Here is a 19,886-nt window from a genome sequence, read left to right on the forward strand (position 1 = left end):
TTGTTGCTGGGGTGGATCTATTGTCGCTGGGGTGGATCTTTTGTTTCTGGGGGGTCTATTGTTGCTGGCTGCAGGGGATCTATTTTGCTGCTTTTCTTGTTATAATTAACAAGTTCTATACAAATTACTTAGCACCACAGAATGATACTTGGTTCTGTGTTCTCTAAAAGGGGCGGTACTGGGAGGTGGGTAGGGGGTGGGACCAAGGAATATGCTCAGGTGGTGGGTAGGGTGCGGAGACAAGGGTCAACTCAGAAGGGGGGGAGTTCCTGCACCTACTTTCTGAGAAAAAAAGCCCTGCATATATGATAACAAGCCCACCACACACCTTACGATCCAACTGTACAATTTCCTTTGGATCTACAAACAAGTATGTATAGCAAGGATCAGCCTGATTGGATACAAATCAATTGGACAGTTTAGGTAGGTCCTCTTATTACACAGATCTAAGGTTGATTGTACAGAGATTGTACCGTGTATGGTACCCCAACTATCTCGGTGTCAGCTGATTCTGTTCTTATGGTAAAGTCTCACCATTCGGACGGCCTTGTCCAGGTCGCAGTCAGTGAAGATGATAAGGGGGGATTTCCCACCCAGCTCCAGGGATACTTTCTTCACATTGGCTACCGCACAACTGGAGGGGAAGACAGAATATATTATGTACATCCAAAAGAAGGGTAGCTGGCAACTCCAGAAATCCAAGCATAAAGTCTTTATTGCAACATACAGGTATGGGTAAAACAGCTTACGCGTTTCGCCTTGGTCCCAGCATCCTTTCTGTATCATCACTGAACACCTTAAAAATTATTTTCTGTAAAGCCTCATTCACACCTGTGCATTGCATCACATTTTCTGCGTGTTTGTCACGTGACAGCATTGGGCAGCCCATTCACTTGAACACGCAACAAACACGATAAAGTGGGTCCTGCACCTCTTTTGGCAGTGAGCCTCACATATGTTGGCAGTATGCACCTTGGCGTGTGCCTGCTATCTGCATTTGGGGTTCCATGAAGAATTAATGTATATGAAGCCACAGAATGTGTTTTTGTGTACAGTATACACTTCTGAATGCCAAATACTTATACGTGTGCAAACCACATGAATGTAGCACTGCCCCCTAGAGGACTGCTGAATTGAACACCTTGGGATCCCCCTGGTTTACCATTAGCAACTGCAGCATGCACAATTTAACTCTTTACTCTCTGGCTCATTCAATGAACAGTCTATGGGGATGCAGTTGTTTTTGTGGTCTTATTTAAATTAGGGATGGGAGAACTGAAGAGTGGGATACTCCAACTTGAACTATTCACATTAGATGAGGACTCCTGTCTGAAGATGCAGCCAGGCTGCTGATTCACATTGCCACTTAGACGAATTTAGGATTACTTGTTACTTTGAATTATCTTCAGGATACACACCTAGTATCCCCTTTCACTCGACCTGCTGACACCCGTCCTCTGACTATCCTACACCGGGGTGGCCCCCCTCAGGTCAGGCCCCTAGACACGATCCCCTGTACTCACAATACTGTTTTTTGAGGGTCTCCAGTGTTTCTACCCCTCCAGTCAGTTCTTCTGGACCTCTGGGTTCAGTTCCTTTCCTCTGGTCCCCAGGCCGACTGCCTGTGACCATGCGCCACTGCTACAGAAGAGGAGGCAGCCGCCACCCTCCCTCCAGGACTCTGCTTACCAGCCAAAGACCCCGCAGCACATGTACTCCTGGCTTTTATACCACACCCCAGAATGCACTGAGACAATCAGTCTGTGCCAATCACTGAGGCTGCATCCATGCCTGTGTACCCATTGGTCAGATTTCCTCCACTGCCCAACATGCCTCCCTATTGGACCAGTGGGAAACACTCCCTAGACCAGAAGAATCACACACTGAGCACCATGAGCAGATCTAACTCACAGGTCCTGCTCTCTGGTAGGCAGAAAGCAATATAGATTTGCCTGCTGCTCCTCTGATAGGCAGACAGAGCCAAAACTATACTCTCACTACCACCTACCTAGGAGGGTGCAACATGAAGACCAAGCTTTTTCTGGTGCATATGGTGTACATGTAATAATCAGTATTTTTTGCTAGAAAATTTAATAGAACCCCAATTTTTTTTAAAAGCAAAGTTCCTAGAGAATAAATTGGTGGGTCGTGCAATTTTTAAGTCAAGCGGTATTTGTGCAGCGTTTTTTAAACACGCTTTTTTGAATTTTAATGCAAATATAACTGCGGTGGCTGGTTGGCAAGTGGTTAAAACAGGTCTGATATTTCCAATTCCGGGAAACTTTAGGAATTTTTGAAAGTTTATCTGTAAACATTATTACGCACCAGCCTCATATATTGTCTATGATATTTCAACCCCCCATCCCCCTCCCCAGTTACCTTTTCATGATCTGTTTGCCTATCGGGGTGGATCCAGTGAACCCCAGTTTCCTGACATCGGGGTGGTCGGAAAGTCGCTGTCCAATCAGAGATCCTATAAAGAACAGATATATTTATTTATAAATAATGAATAGGTAAATAAATAAATGGACTGACGAGTCCCGCTAAGTGCCGGTTCACACTACCGCGGCACGACTTCGGGGGCGACCTGTGAAGTCACGTGCACCGCGACTTCGGAGCGACTTGCACGGACTTCATATAATGAATGTCAATGCAAATCGCTCCGATGTTGCCTAGAAGTAGTACAGGAACCTTTTTCTAAGTCGGAGCGACTTGAGTCGCTCCTATTAGAACGGTTCTCGTAGCACTGCATGGACCGCGACTTGTCAGGCTGACCAGTCGCCTGACAAGTCGCTGTAGTGTGAATGGGCACTAAAAAATGCAGATCGCCGCCATTACTAGTAAAAATAAATAAATAAATAAAAATGACATAAATCTTTTCCCTGGTTTGTAGACGCGATAGCTTTTGCTCAAACAAATCAATATACGCTTTGTGGGATTTTTTTTTACCAAAAATATTTAGCAGAATATAAATTGGCCTTAGGCCCTGTTCCCACCTGAGCGTATTTCAGCTTGTAAAACACTAATCTCTGAAGTTTCAAAATGCTCAGCAAGCAAAATCCCATTCATTTCAATGGCCCCTGTTCACATATGAGCGTTTTATCACCTGAAGCAAAACGCATGAAGCCCAAAAAAGTACATGAGCTTCTTTTTGGGCAGATTACAAGCGTTTTTGTTAGATGTCAATGCCTGCCTCCAAACACCTGCAAAAAAAGCCAGAAAAAACGCCTGAAAATAATACGCTCAGGTGTGAATGGAGTTTAAAAGGATGAAAAATTTTGATTTTTACATTTTTATTTTTGGAAATGTTTTATAGCAGAATGTGAAAAATATTGTTTTTTCTTTTTCAGAATTGTCGCTTTTTTTGATTATAGCGCAATAAATAAAAATTGCAGAGGTGATCAAATACAACCAAAAGAAAGAAGAATACATATTGGCTAAATTGATGAAAAACTTAGATCTTTTATTTTTTTTTTATTGGCTGTGTTTTATAGCAGAAAGTAAAAAATATTGTTGTTTTTTTTTTTTTTTTTTTAGAATTGACGCTCTTTTTTTTCTTATAATGCAAAAAATAAAAAACTGCAGAGGTGATCAAATCCCACCAAAAGAAAGCTCTATTTGCGTTGCACGACCGCACAATTGTCCGTTAATTTAACGTAGTGCTGAATCGCAAAAAATTACCTGGTCATTAAGGGGGCAAATCCTTCCAGTCCAGAAGTGGTTAACACTTTAATCTACCCCCCCCCCCAATAGTAAGGATTGGCATTTGACGGTAAGTTGTACAGTACACATACCTGCTCCAGGTAAGATGTTCACCACTCCTTTGGGGAATCCGGCCTTTACTGTCAGCTCTGCAAACTTCAGCGCTGTTAGCGGGGTCACCTGCAGCAAATGGGGGGGGGGGGGGGTCATGTGACTTGAATACAGCAAGCGGCAAAATATCAGAGCATATAAGGCTACGTAATGCTGGATAAAAAATAACATATTCGATTATTGCTGATAATATTGGCAGCAAGAAACACAATTTCTTTACAATGAGTCTCCCCAGCACTACAAGGGTTAAATGCACAATATGCGTGGGAGGCAATTAATGCGTGGGGTTAATGCATGAACTCCACGCTGATATTAATATAATAAAAAGTCCAATTAGGCTGGAATGTATCAATTAAAAAATAAAATAAAGCATTTTTTTTTTTTATTTAAAGCGGCTCTTCAGTCATTTTTTCATCTTTCCATCTATTAAATCCTCTGCCCTTGTTGTTTTAACTGTGGATAGTAAAAATTTATTTTTTCTGCCAGTAAATAGCTTATACAGCCCACTTCCTCTTTTTTGTCTGATTATTAGCCTAGGCTAATGGCATCATGCACAGCTCTCTCTTTCACTCTCGTGAGAGTTGGTCAGCAAGCGAGGGAGGGATGAGTCATAGGAAAGCCAATGAGAGCTGCAGAGCTGGAGGGGGCTGGATGAGGGCGGAGATAACAAGAGACTGCAGAGATCCATGAGTATTCATCAAGACAGGAGAAATGTGCAGGCAAACAGTGGTGTTAATGTGTCCGTCTGTCTGTACTGTATATATATATTTAGTCAGGTCCATAAATATTGGGACAATGACACAATTCTAATCTTTTTGGCTCTATACACCACCACAATGGATTTGAAATGAAACAAACACGATGTGCTTTAACGGCAGACTTTCAGCTTTAATTTGAGGGTATTTACATCCAAATCAGGTGAACGGTGTAGGAATTACAACAGTTTGTATATGTCCCTCCCACTTTTTAAGGGACCGAAAGTAATGGGACAGATTAACAATCATAAATCAAACTTTCACTTTTTAATACTTGGTTGCAAATCCTTTGCAGTCAATTACAGCCTGAAGTCTGGAACGCATAGACATCACCAGACGCTGGGTTTCATCCCTGGTGATGTCTTCAGTTCCTGTCTTCAGTTCCTGCTTGTTCTTGGGGCATTTTCCCTTCAGTTTTGTCTTCAGCAAGTGAAATGCATGCTCAATCGGATTCAGGTCAGGTGATTGACTTGGCCATTGCATAACATTCCACTTCTTTCCCTTAAAAAACTCTTCGGTTGCTTTCGCAGTATGCTTCGGGTCATTGTCCATCTGCACTGTGAAACTCCGTCCAATGAGTTCTGAAGCATTTGAGCGGAATATGAGCCGATAATATTGCCCGAAACACTTCAGAATTTATCCTGCTGCTTTTGTCAGCAGTCACATCATCAATAAATACAAGAGAACCAGTTCCATTGGCAGCCATACATGCCCACGCCATGACACTACCACCACCATGCTTCACTGATAAGGTGGTATGCTTTGGATCATGAGCAGTTCCTTTCCTTCTCCATACTCTTCTCTTCCCATCACTCTGGTACAAGTTGATCTTGGTCTAATCTGTCCATAGGATGTTGTTCCAGAACTGTGAAGGCTTTTTTAGATGTTGTTTGGCAAACTCTAATCTGGCCTTCATGTTTTTTAGGCTCACCAATGGTTACATCTTGTGTTGAACCCTCTGTATTCACTCTGGTGAAGTCTTCTCTTGATTGTTGACTTTGACACACATACACCTACCTCCTGGAGAGTGTTCTTGATCTGGCTATCTGTTGTCAGAAACAGATTCCAAATGCAAATAGCACATTTGAAATTAACTTTGGACCTTTTATCTGCTCCTTGTAAATGGGATAATGAGGGAATAACACACACCTGGCCATGGAACAGCTGAGCAGCCAATTGTCCCATTACTTTTGGTCCCTTAAAAAGTGGGAGGCACATTGTGGTGGTGTATAGAGCCAAAAAGATTAGAATTGTGTCAATGTCCCAATATTTATGGACCTGACTGTATATACACACATATATATATATTGTTATTGTATATATAAATATATATATACATACACACAAATAAAACATTATATAATAAATACAGTGCATAATAAATACAGCGCTTCACTTTTTCCACATTTTGTTATGTTACAGACTTAGTCCAAAATGGATTAAATTCATTATTTTCCTCAAAATTCTACAAACAATACCCCATAATGACAACGTGAAAGACGTTTGCTTGAAATCTTTTTAAATGTATTAAAAATAAAAAACGAAAAAAATCCCATGTACAGAAGTATTCACAGTCTTTGCCATGACACTCAATATTGAGCTCAGGTGCTTCCTGTTTCCACTGATCATCCTTGAGATGTTTCTACAACTTGATTGGAGTCCACCTGTGGTAAATTCAGTTGATTGGACATGATTTGGAAAGGCACACACCTGTCTATATAAGCTTCCATAGTTACCAGTACATGCCAGAGCACAAACCAAGCCATGAAGTCCAAGGAACTGTCTGTAGACCTCCAAGACAGGGTTGTATGGAGGCACAAATCTGAGGAAGGGTACAGAAACATTTCTGTGGCATTGAAGGTCCCAATGAGCACAGTGGCCTCCATCATCTGTAAATGGAAGTTTGGAACCACCAAGACTTTTCCTAAAGCGGGCTGCCCAGCCAGACTGAGGGATTGGAAGAGAAAGGTCTTAGTCAGGGAGGTGACCAACAACCCCATGGTCACTCTAACAGAGCTCCAGCGTTTCTCTGTGGAGAGAAGAGAACCTTCCAGAAGAACAACTATCTCTGCAGCATTCCACCAATTAGGCCTGTATGGTAGAGTGGCCAGACGGAAGTCACTCCTCAATAAGAGGCACATGACAGCCTTCCTGGGTTTTGCCAAAAGGCACCTGAAGGACTCTCAGACCATGAGAAACAAAATTCTCTGGTCTGATGAAACAAAGATTGAACTCTTTGGCCTGAATGGCAAGCATCATGTCTGGAGGAAAACCATGCACTGCTCACCACCTGGCCAATATTATCCCTACAGTGAAGCATGGTGGTGGAAGCATCATGCTGTGGGGATGTTTTTTAGCGGCAGGAACAGGGAGACTAGTCAGGATCGAGGGAAAGATGAGTGCAGCAATGTACAGAGACATCCTTAATGAAAACCTGCTCCAGAGCACTCTGGACCTCAGACTGGGGCAAAGGTTCATCTTCCAACAGGACAATGACCCTAAGCACAGCCAAGATAACAAAGGAGTGACTACGGGACTACTCTGTGAATGTCCTTGAGTGGCCCAGCCAGAGCTCAGACTTGAACCCGATTGAAAATCGCTGGGGAGATCTAAAAATGAGTGCACTGATGCTCCCCATCCAAACTGATGGAGCTTGAGCAGTCCTGCACAGAAGAATGGGAAAAACTGCCCAATAATAGGTGTGCCAGGCTTGTAGCTTGATACTCAAAAAGACTTGAGGCTGTAATTGGTGTCAAAGGTGCTTCAACAAAGTATTGAGCAGAAGATGTGAAAACTGATGTACATGGGATTATTTTCCTTTTTTATTTTTAATACATTTGCAAAGATTTCAAACAAACTTCTTTCACGTTGTCATTATGGGATATTGTTTGTAGAATTATAAAGGAAATAATGAATTTAATCCATTTTGGAAAAATGCTGTAACATAAAGTGTGGAAAAAGTGAAGCGCTGTGAATACTTTCCGGATTCCCTGTGTGACGGGACTCACCGTCACTGGAATTTAAAGACGGATAAGTCATGGGGCTAATGGAGCCTTGCCTCTAGCCTATAAGCTAAACCTTTATTCCTGTAAACTGTAAGGTACAGGAAGTCCACTCCTTATATGGGCATCCAGGAACTGGTAGAGACAGCATGGCTGCTAATCATTGAAGTGCTTTTGTCTAAAATAGGGTCTGAGACACCTTTTCCATTCACCTATTGTTAACTGTGCTAATGAGCCCACCTGTCTGTCTGCTTTAAGAGAAACTTATAGGAATGTTGATTAGATGCTAAGGGGGAGGGGGGATTGTCTCACATTGTATATTTTGTAGACTGTATGAGAGTGTAAAACTCTGTTACTATTGGATGGTGAATATTATGTTCAGTCTTCAACAAGGTCCATCTGGGTGGTAACTTTGTGGGTGAAAACTGTATATAAGTCTTGTTCAATTAAAGTTGTGCTGAGTTCATTCACCCTCAATCTAGAGTTCTGTCTCTTATTGGGGGATATGCTGCAAGGGATTGCTATGGTCCTCCATACTCCCTTAGAGAATCACTGAGCTCTTTTAAGAGCTTGTGTAGAGCTTGTTCTGCTGCACTCTCTGGGGAAAGAGAGGTTCACCCACTGGAACCTGGAGCCTTGTCGTAGGTCCAGGGTGGGTAGGAGATTGCGAGACCCCAACCAAGCTGCGGCGGTTCGTGGGATCTGAAGTGGTTACGGTGTCTGGTGGAGTGCTTGGAGCCCTCGGAAAGCACTAGGAGCATCTTTCAACGGAGGTACTCGGTCCGGGGTGCCCTGTTCCGTTACACCCTGTACAAGAAGATGACACTGTAAAGCTTCCATCAGTTCCTTAATATACGCTGGTAGTCTCACCTGGGCAGGCTTAAGGACCACAGTGTTACCTGCGGCAAGGCAGGCGGCGGTCTTCCAGGCCAACATCATTAGTGGGTAGTTCCATGGGATGATAATCCCACACACACTGTCAGTTCAGAGTAAGGAATAGAAAATAACAAGAATTTATTATATTTTTTGTGTGATTCTCCGTCAATAGTCACATCTTACAGATACTTAATTCTCATTATTACAGCAAAATATTTTTTTGTCTGTATGTATCATTACAGACCTCCCTGTGTAAGTTATTCTATAACAGACTGACGGCTATAAAGTATTAGACATGTGCACGCCGCAAATTTTTTATTTCAGTTGCATTCATTAATTGAAGAATTTAGTTTCGGATACATTTGTTAAGTTATATGATTTTCTGAATTGTTTTGTGTCTTCGTAATTATTTTAGTTTAATTCAGAAATAGCAGTTGCTATGGAGCGGAGATGACAGCCGCATCCTTAACAACCATGACTCATCTGCTGTCAGTGGGATTCCCTACTGACAGCAGAATGTAGACAAACAATGGTGGCATTAAAAAATATTTTAAAAAAAACAGTGCGGGTCCAACCCCCAATCCATATAAGGCCCTTCGAGTCTGGTATGGATTTTTAGGGGAACAGCGCGCCAAAATCGTTTTAAAAAATTGTGTAGGGTCCCCCCAAAATCCATACCAGACCCTTATCCAAGCATGCAGGCCAGGAAAGGGGGGGAATAAGCAAGTACCCCCCCCCCCCCCTGAACCATACCAGGCCACACGCCCTCAACATTAGGGATGATCGAACTTTTGAAAAGTTCGGTTCGACCAGAACACCCGAACTTCACGAAAGTTCGGTTCGGATTTCAGAACCCCATTGAAATCAATGGGACCCGAACTTCTGTAATCAAAAAACACCATTTTTAAGCCCTAAAACCCAATAAATGCCCCTAAAAAGTGCCTAGGGTTCTGGGTCATGCCCCAGGGACTATTAATCACACAAAAAAAAGTTCTTAAAAATTGTCGTTTTTGATAGATAGCCAATTATTGAAAAAATTAAAAAAAAAAAAAAAAAAAGAGATTTCTTTGGATTTAGTGTCTGGGGGGTCTAAAAGGTGTACCTGTGAAGTTTCAGCTCTGTAGCATGTCCAGAACCAGAATTACAGCATACCAAACCTTCAAAAATGACTTTTTTGCTTAACCGCACCTTTCTTTTGCTCCTAATCAACGGCTCAGCCAATGTGTATGATGGGGACATAATGCAGTGCACTGGGAACAAGATTAGAGGTTTTTTTGGAAAAAGGTGCTGTCTCTTTAAATGTGCATATAATTAACGGGTGTATTTCCACAATGGGGCTTTTATTACCAAATGTTTCAAGAAGTCCAAAGATGTATGTAATTGCACTTTATTTCATGTAAAATGGTGTTTGGTGCACTTTAACTTGAAATCTCACAAGAAACAGACATATATGCACGGATACATTGAGGGTTAGGGGTAGGGGCCACAATGTAGTGCAGAGTGAACAAGATTAGAGATGTTTTGGATGAATACTGTTGTCTCTTGACTTTGAATAGAAGTAAAGGATGCTTAAAAATTGGGCATTTGGTGGTGCGGACGATGCCTTGACACCATATCCCTATGAAAGTGCTGGTAATGAAAGCAATAATTGCCTTTGTAAGGAAAAAAATTACAATGATATGCATCTGTGTGACAGGTGCGCAAAAATTGTTGTTTGGGTGTTGGCGGAGCCATACCACTGTAAGCCCAAAGAGCTGGTGTTGAAGAAGGCGTAAAAATTATGAAGGTGTGCACCTGTGGAACAGGTGCGCAAACATGGTAGTTTTGGTGTTGGCGGAGCCTCCCCACCATAACCCCAAAGAGCTGGCTTTGAAGGAGGCCCAAAAATTGTAAAGGTGTGCACCTGTGGAACAGGTTCGCAAACATGGTAGTTTTTGTTTAGCATAGCCTCCCCACCTTAACCCCAAAGAGCTGGTGTTAAAGGAGGCCCAAAAATTGTAAAGGTGTGCACCTGTGGAACAGGTGCGCAAACATTGTAGTTTTTGTTTTAGCATAGCCTCCCCACCTTAACCCCAAAGAGCTGGCGTTGAAGGAGGCCCAAAAATTGTAAAGGTGTGCACCTGTGGAACAGGTGCGCAAACATTGTAGTTTTTGTTTTAGCATAGCCTCCCCACCTTAACCCCAAAGAGCTGGTGTTGAAGGAGGCCCAAAAATTGTAAAGGTGTGCACCTGTGGAACAGGTTCGCAAACATGGTAGTTTTTGTTTAGCATAGCCTCCCCACCTTAACCCCAAAGAGCTGGTGTTGAAGGAGGCCCAAAAATTGTAAAGGTGTGCACCTGTGGAACAGGTGCGCAAACATTGTCGTTTTTGTTTTAGCATAGCCTCCCCACCTTAACCCCAAAGAGCTGGCGTTGAAGGAGGCCCAAAAATTGTAAAGGTGTGCACCTGTGGAACAGGTGCGCAAACATTGTAGTTTTTGTTTTAGCATAGCCTCCCCACCTTAACCCCAAAGAGCTGGTGTTGAAGGAGGCCCAAAAATTGTAAAGGTGTGCACCTGTGGAACAGGTGCGCAAACATTGTCATTTTTGTTTTAGCATAGCCTCCCCACCTTAACCCCAAAGAGCTGGTGTTGAAGGAGGCCCAAAAATTGTAAAGGTGTGCACCTGTGGAACAGGTTCGCAAACATGGTAGTTTTTGTTTAGCATAGCCTCCCCACCTTAACCCCAAAGAGCTGGTGTTGAAGGAGGCCCAAAAATTGTAAAGGTGTGCACCTGTGGAACAGGTTCGCAAACATTGTAGTTTTTGTTTTAGCATAGCCTCCCCACCTTAACCCCAAAGAGCTGGCGTTGAAGGAGGCCCAAAAATTGTAAAGGTGTGCACCTGTGGAACAGGTGCGCAAACATTGTAGTTTTTGTTTTAGCATAGCCTCCCCACCTTAACCCCAAAGAGCTGGTGTTGAAGGAGGCCCAAAAATTGTAAAGGTGTGCACCTGTGGAACAGGTGCGCAAACATTGTCGTTTTTGTTTTAGCATAGCCTCCCCACCTTAACCCCAAAGAGCTGGTGTTGAAGGAGGCCCAAAAATTGTAAAGGTGTGCACCTGTGGAACAGGTGCGCAAACATTGTCGTTTTTGTCATAACCAAAATGAGGTTCTGTGAACGTAAAGAGAATGAGAGGAGGGTTTGAGGGTGGCACCATGGTCCAGGCTTAAACTGAGGCTCAACTGCCACATCACAACGATAGCCTAGTCTACAAGGTCTGCATCAGGTGCATCAAAGCTTGATATCCACGACTGATTCATCTTAATGAATGTCAAACGGTCGACTGAGTCGGTGGAGAGTCTAGTTCGATGGTCTGTGACGAATCCTCCTGCTGCGCTGAATGCCCGTTCCGATAGGACACTGGAAGCAGGGCAGGCCAACAACTCCATGGCATACTGGGCCAGTTCTGGCCAGTGGTCTAATCTTAAGACCCAGTATGCCAGTGGATCGGATTCGTCACATGAAAAGCCCTCTGTGTCACTTTGTGCCCTCACGTAATCGTCCACCATGTGATGCAGACGGTGTCGATGCGATGTGGCAGCTGAGAGGCCTGGGCGGTGAGGACTAAAAAAAGACCGAAAGGCATCCGTCAACCGCACGCCTTCTCCAACGCTCCTCTCGTGACCACCAGTAGAATCCATGGTAGGTTGTCCCCGCCCCTGCACCCTACGGGAGTCGGGGAACATGTTCACCAGATTCCTCTTGAGACTGTCCTCAAGGGATTTGATCCTGTGGACTCTATGGGTGGATGGGAAAAGCTCCGAGACTTTACACTTGTACCGGGGGTCAAGTAGGGTGGCCAACCAATAGTGGTTAGTCTCTTTAATGGCCTTGATTCTGGGGTCCTTTCGCAGGCTCTGGAGCATGATGTTTCCCATGCGTCGCAAATTAGCGAAGGCCTGAGAAGCTGACTCCTCGGGGTCACTCATAACGACATTATCTTCAACGGGCTCCTCCTCCTCCCAGCCACGTACTACTCCAAAGTGTCCTGAGGGAGTCAAACTAGGCCTTGCAGATTGCCGCATGTCTTCCTCCTCCTCCTCCTCAAACCCTGCAAAAGTTCCCGCAGAATCGTCCTCCTCCTCCTCTTCCACCCCTGGATCCTGCTCGGGCCTCTGGGAGCTAGGCATAATGGGGTCAGGATTCTCAGGATAAAGGGGGCCTTGAGAGGCAAGGAAGTCCTCCTCTTCCTCCTGCTGCTCTGCCTCCAGTGCCCTGTCCATAATGCCACGCAGAGTGTGCTCCAACAAAAACAGTACCGGTAGGGTGTCACTGATGCATGCGCTGTCCCGGCTGACCATCCTTGTGGCCTCCTCAAATGGCGAGAGGACAGCGCATGCATCCTTAATCAAAAGCCACTGCCGTGGTGAAAAGAAGCCCAGGCGCGCAGAGCCAGTGCTGGTGCCGTACTCGCATAGGTATTCATTGAGGGCCCTCTGCTGCGTGTACAGGCGCTGCAGCATAGCCAAGGTGGAGTTCCAGCGGGTGGGCATGTCACACATGAGGCGGTGTACCGGCAGGTGAAACTCGCGCTGCACTTCGGCCAAACGTTCAGTGGCACTGTACGACCGCCTGAAGTGACTGCACACCCTTCTTGCCATCCTTAGCACATCCTGCATTCCCGGGTACGAGTTCAAAAACCGCTGTACCACGAGATTCAGGACATGCGCCAGGCATGGCACATGGGTTAACTTTCCCTGACGAAGGGCGGCCAGGAGGTTTGACCCATTATCAGTAACCACCATCCCTGGCTGCAGCTGGCGTGGTGTCAACCACCTCTGGGCCTGTGCCTGCAGAGCCCCAAGAATCTGAGGGGCAGTGTGCTGCCTGTCCCCTAGACACACAAGCTGCAGCACTGCGTGACACCTTTTGGCCTGAGACATAGAATAGCCCTTTGAACGTTTACGTGGTATCTCATCATATTCAAAGGACCATTCTGCAGAGGAGGGCATGGAGGAGGTAGAGGAGGAGGAGCAGGAGGGGGTAGAAGTGATCGATCTACCCGGATCAGCGACACCACCAGCTGTTTGCAGACGTGGGGGCAACACTGGCTGCAGCACCGAGCCCTGGCTACAATCCCTTCCACTGGCAAGCAGTGTCACCCAGTGAGCAGTGACAGAAATGTACCGTCCCTGCCCATGTTTGCTTGACCAAGTGTCAGCCGTCAAGTGTATCTTACGGCTGACTGACTTGGCCAGGGATGACACTACATTGCCTTCCACATGTTGGTATAGGGATGGCAGGGCCTTACGGGAAAAGTAATGCCGACTTGGCACCTGCCACTGTGGAACTGCACATTTTGCGAAGTCACGGAAGGGAGCAGACTCTACCAGGTTAAATGGTAATAGTTGCAGAGCCAGTAGTTTAGCCAAACTACTGTTTAGACGCTGGGCATGTGGGTGGCGGGGAGTATACATTTTTTTTCGTTCCAGCATGTGTGGAATCGAAATTTGGCGTCTAGATGATACAGCTGGTGGTGTGCTGGAGGTAGATGCGACACTGCCTGCTATATCATCATCCCTGCCAGTGGAGGCTGCCAACAGGTGACGAGTGACTATAGCAGGGCCAGGAACAGACTGATGTGCAGGTGGAGCAGGTGGAGCAGATGGAGCATGAGGAGGAGCGCGAGGAGAACTAGGAGGCCGACCGACCAATCTTTGGCCCTTTTGTGGGTTCTTTAAATGCTCCTGCCAACGGGCCGAGTGGTGGGTTGTCAAATGCCTGTTTAGGCAGCTTGTACCCAGGTGGTTGACATTTTTGCCACGTTTTATACCCTTCTTACAAATCTTGCAGATCGCAACTGTTTTATCTGCATGCAGGGGCGTAACTACAGGGGTTGCAGGGGTTGCGATTGCTACCGGGCCCCATGCTCCAGGGGGCCCAGTAGCAAACCAGTGGGTGAACTTCCAGGATTGCAAAAGTCACACTTGCGACCGGGCCCTGGCATTGCACCACTGTGGGGAGGCCCCAAGATTGCAGGAAGGGAGCCCACTGCAGAACTTGTGAAAGGATCCTGCTGCGGGACCGTAATAAAAGGCCATGCAACGAGAGTAAAGAGCCCCAGGATTAGTGGGAAGAGCCCTGGGCTTGAAGGGAAGGGCCCCGGCCAGGGATCTGGGGGGGCCCTTCATGGTTTCTTGCATCGGGGCCCTGAAGGTTCTAGTTACGCCTCTGTCTGCATGGGATGTCTCAAAAAAGGCCCAGCAAGATGAGGTGTGTATAGTGGCCCGGGAGACAACAGGTGCGGCCTTAGATGGAGTAGGCCGTCTGCTCTCCCCTCTTGCTTGCTCTGCCTCCTCCTCAACCTCAGACCCAACATCTGACTCCATCAAAGACTGAGCATCAGGCCTGGCCTGGGAGACAACAGGTGCGGCCTTAGATGGAGCGGGCCGTCTGCTCTCCCCTCTTGTTTGCTCTGCCTCCTCCTCAACCTCAGACCCAACATCTGATTCTATCAAAGACTGAGCATCAGGCCTGGCCTGGGAGACAACAGGTGCGGCCTTAGATGGAGCGGGCCGTCTGCTCTCCCCTCTTGTTTGCTCTGCCTCCTCCTCAAACTCAGACCCAACATCAGACTCCATAAAGGACTGAGCATCAGGCTGGAGTAGATGGCCGACACTGTGGTCAAACAGCTCAGCTGACTCCTCTGCCATGTCTGAAATTGGGTCTAAGGGAGGACATGAGGTGGACATGGACTCATCTGTATTTGTTCTGACAACTGCAGAAGACTGACCACTTTTCTCTGCCTGGGTCACTGTAGTTGCAGATGATGCCGATGATGAGGGTTTGTTCATATAGTCCACCACCTCCTGTACATACTGTGGACGTATAGCTTGGCCACTGCCGGAGAACAATCCAAATGGTGGCCTGGCTGAGGACTGACCACCACGTCCACCCCTGCCTCTAGACACCCTAGAAGCTGTGCCCCTTTCCGCAGCAGGGCCACGTATGCCTTTTCTTGGTCTACCAGGCATATTTCTCAATGATGCGTTGGCAACTGTGTGCGGTGAAAAACGCACACTGCTATGCGACCCACAGTTGTCGCTGGATACAGCACAGCAGTTGCGGTTCACGCACAGTAGCAAAGCCTTTTGCACAGTGGACCTAACGCTTTGAACAACAGGCGTTAGGTTGTCACTGATGCGTTGGCAACTGTGTGCGGTGAAAAACGCACACTGCTATGCGACCCACAGTTGTCGCTGGATACAGCACAGCAGTTGCGTGTCACGCACAGTTGCAAAGGCTTTTGTACAGTGCACCTAACGCTTTGAACAACAGGCGTTAAGTTGTCACTGATGCGTTGGCAACTGTGTGCGGTGAAAAACGCACACTGCTATGCGACCCACAGTTGTCGCTGGATACAGCACAGCAGTTGCGGTTCACGCACAGTAGCAAAGCCTTTTGCACAGTGGACCTAACGCTTTGAACAACAGGCGTTAGGTTGTCACTGATGCGTTGGCAACTGTGTGCGGTGAAAAACGCACACTGCTATGCGACCCACAGTTGTCGCTGGATACAGCACAGCAGTTGCGTGTCACGCACAGTTGCAAAGGCTTTTGTACAGTGCACCTAACGCTTTGAACAACAGGCGTTAAGTTGTCACTGATGCGTTGGCAACTGTGTGCGGTGAAAAACGCACACTGCTATGCGACCCACAGTTGTCGCTGGATACAGCACAGCAGTTGCGTGTCACGCACAGTTGCAAAGGCTTTTGTACAGTGCACCTAACGCTTTGAACAACAGGCGTTAAGTTGTCACTGTATTTTGCTGCCTAGCAAGCACGTACACCTGCTGTGATACAGCAGCACTGTGCCACGTGCTCACTAAACAGAACCCTCACACTTTCCCTACAGAAACTAAATTTTCAAATCTAACTAATGTAGTACAAAGTTCCCTAACTACACTAGATATCCCTTTCCACTAAATAGAAAGCTCCATACAGCAGAAGACTGACACTGTCCCTTAAGTTTTTTTTTTTTTTTTTTTTTTTAACTCTAAGAACCAGCACAATCGCTGTATCTAACTACACTGGCTGTAAGCTAAATACAATTCTGCTATATGGAGCTTTAGAACCACTCGATATGTAGGAAATGTAGTGTAGCAAGCAGGAGTCAGACAGAACTGCTTCAACTCTCTTCAACAGGCTCTGGATAACTGTGCTAGGGGTTAGGCGGGGCCATCTTATATAGTGTGGGGCGTATTCACTCCTGATTGGCCTCTGGTCCCCGTAGTCACTCCAATCACGTTCCTAGGAGACTCCTGCCCCCTCATTGGCTTTTGCAGACGTTTCTGGGCCAATCACGGGCTTTTAAAGCCCAGTTCCTGTCCCAGTGCATTTTGGGCGGTTCTGGTGGCCGAATACCGAACTTTTGCCGCAAAAAGTTCGGTATTCGGCCGAATATCGAACATCCAATGTTCGGGTCGAACCGATGGTCGACCCGAACCGTTCGATCATCCCTACTCAACATGGGGAGGGTGCTTTGGAGGCCACACTGTTTTTTTTACATTTTAATGCTGGCATTGCTTGTTTTGATTCCCCACTGACAGCAGATGAGTCATGGTTGTTAGGGACGCTGCGGCTGCCCGCTTCTTAACAACCAGCTTCACAATGCATCTGAATTAAACAAAACCACGCCCCGACCGCGATACATATATATATACGTTGCGGTTTGCAAGTGGTTTACTAGGGTTATAGCTGAAGATATCAGCCATAACCCCAATATTTTTTTTTTTAAGCCAACGACTTGCTTTCTTATGAAAGCGGACCGAGTGGCTTATTAGTTGCTGGATCACTTTTAGAAACGGTGGGAGGGGAAATCCACTTTCGCTGCTTACCGGTGTTTCTCGGGCTTACCATTTTCACTGGCGTGCCTGAAAAATGATCAGACAGTGCAGCCGTCTGGTCACAGAGGTGGTCAGAGACCAGATCGCCTGATTGCCTCTATGGCCATGGAGCACTGGAGCGATGTCACTGGAGCGATGTCATGACATCACTTCCAGTCTAGGGTGGAAGAAAACATACTTTTTTTATCATTTGCTTTTAAAGGTAAAGGAGAGATTTGGGGTATTTTTGACCCCAGATCTCTCCATTAAGAAGACCTGTCATCCTTATTTCTATTACAAGGGATGTTTACATTCCTTGTAATAGGAATAAAGTGATAAAAAAAAAAAAAATTAAATGGACAGTGAAAAAATAAAATAAATAAGAATTTTTTTTTTAAAGTGCCCCCATCTGTTTGTGCTCCTGCGCAGGAGCGAACACATATGTATGTCGCACACGCATATGTAAACGGTGTTCATACCACAAGTGTGAAGTAACACCGCAAACGTTAAAGCGAGAGCAATAATTCTAGACCTTCTCTGTAACTCTAAACTGGTAACCTGTAAAAAAACCTTTGCCTATGGAGAGTTTTAGGTATCATAGTTTGTCCCTATTCCGTTGGCGTGCACAATTTTAAAGCGTGACATGTTAGGTATCTATTTACTTGGTGTAACAGCATCTTTCATATTTTTAAAAAAATTTGGGGTATATATTGTGTGTGTTTTTTTTAATTTCATTAAAGTGTATTTTTTCCAAAAAAAGTTGCATTTGAAAAACCACTACACAAAAACCGTGCGACATAAAAAAAAAAATTGATCGCCATTTTATTCCCTAAGGTCTCTGCTAAAATAATTATATATAATGTTTAGGGGTTATAAATAATTTTCTAGCAAAAAATACTGATTTAAAACTTATAAACAAAAAGTGCCAGAAAAGGCCTGGTCAGCAAGTGGTTAAGGAATGCATTTGTTAATTTCATTTCAATTTTTGTTTGGATTTGTTAAAATTTTTTACTATATCCATTTCGAAATTCAAATACATCCAACACTACAAAAATGAAATTTTCAGATGAAAAACAAAATGTAAACAAACCAAATCGCACAAAGTATTACACTCACCCGATTGGCTCTCTCCTGGTGAATGTCAGGTTCCGATTCGGACGTGCTTGGTTTATGGGGATGGTGGAGCCCTGAAAGTCATAAAAGTTATCACAAACTACACGCAGTTAAAGCTGCGCTTTTTTCAATAAGTGAAATGAGATTTGAAAAAAAAAAAACAACTCACCTGAATTTTATCGCACCAGCCAGCAAAGTAGCGGAAAGTTTGAATGGACATCCCAACGTGGGTCTTCAGAGCCAATGTGTAGACCGCGCCCGAGTCTATGGATTCAATAGTGGCCAGCTCTTCCTGGTGTTCCTCCATAAGGTCAGCCAGCCTGGAAAGTGACACAAGGATCATCTCAAACAAATATTTTCTAAAGAACAAGCTGAAATAGTTTGGGGTCGTATTACCAACTACAAGAACTAGGCCTATGGGCCAGCAGGGGAAAGGGGCACTGCCCAGGTGTGGGGTACTAACCAGAAGGAGTAGTAAACTGAAAATGTAAGTCAGGTGGTGTAAGGTTTTACTATTACAGACTTGCATACTCGCAATAAAACTGCAGTTCTGTATGGCCATGCATAGTATTGGTTTGATGCAGATTGATTTATAATACACTGCTAAAAAAAATTAAAGGAACACTTCGAAATCACATCAGATCTCAAAGGGGAAAATCTCATGCTGGATATCTATACTGGTATGGACTGGGTAATGTGTTAGGATCTATACCGGTATGGACTGGGTAATGTGTTAGGATCTATACTAGTATGGACTGGGTAATGTGTTAGGATCTATACTGGTATGGACTGGGTATTGTGTTAGGATCTATACTGGTATGGACTGGGTAATGTGTTAGGATCTATACTGGTATGGACTGGGTAATGTGTTAGGATCTATACTGGTATGGACTGGGTATTGTGTTAGGATCTATACTGGTATGGACTGGGTATTGTGTTAGGATCTATACTGGTATGGACTGGGTAATGTGTTAGGATCTATACCGGTATGGACTGGGTAATGTGTTAGGAAGGCAAGGATGCCACATCATTTAATGGAAATGAAAATTATCGCCCTACAGAGGGCTGAATTCAAACACACCCCGAAAATCCAAGTGAAAAAATGATGCAGCAGGCTAGTCTATTTTGCTGAAATTTTATTGCAGCAACTCAAAATGGTACTCAGTAGTTTGTATGGCCCCCTCGTGCTTGTATGCATGCCTGACAACGTCGGGGCATGCTCCTAATGAGACGACTGATGGTGTCCTGGGGTATTTCCTCCCAGATCTGGACCAGGGCATCACTGAGCTCCTGAACCTCCTCGCGCATGCACTGTAGATTGCGATCGGCATTCTGGATAGCAGCTGGCCGTTCCCATTGCATCCTGGGATTGATGACGCTCATCTCCCAGGACGCAATGCGAAGGAGGAAGTGACGTCGTGGGCCGTGTCCGCAGAGGGAGGAAGAGGAAGGAAGGTATATTT

At 45.3% G+C, this 19,886-nt stretch overlaps 1 protein-coding gene across 1 annotated transcript in view; it reads right to left on the reverse strand.

Annotated features, from left to right (window-relative positions):
* LOC309561235 (cytosolic 10-formyltetrahydrofolate dehydrogenase) overlaps positions 1-19,886 on the reverse strand; it is an 82,544-nt gene that overhangs the window by 14,177 nt on the left and 48,481 nt on the right. Inside the window, exons 13-18 of the mRNA XM_082265028.1 lie at positions 18,593-18,743; positions 18,427-18,497; positions 8,441-8,546; positions 3,795-3,882; positions 2,380-2,473; positions 535-634 (exon numbers count right to left, since the gene is read on the reverse strand). Coding sequence (XP_082121154.1) covers positions 535-634; positions 2,380-2,473; positions 3,795-3,882; positions 8,441-8,546; positions 18,427-18,497; positions 18,593-18,743 — 610 coding nt within the window. The remainder of the gene's footprint in view (positions 1-534; positions 635-2,379; positions 2,474-3,794; positions 3,883-8,440; positions 8,547-18,426; positions 18,498-18,592; positions 18,744-19,886) is intronic.

Source organism: Pelophylax lessonae (assembly GCF_965119305.1).
Source record: "Pelophylax lessonae genome assembly, chromosome: 8".
In the NCBI taxonomy this organism is placed as follows: domain Eukaryota; kingdom Metazoa; phylum Chordata; class Amphibia; order Anura; family Ranidae; genus Pelophylax; species Pelophylax lessonae.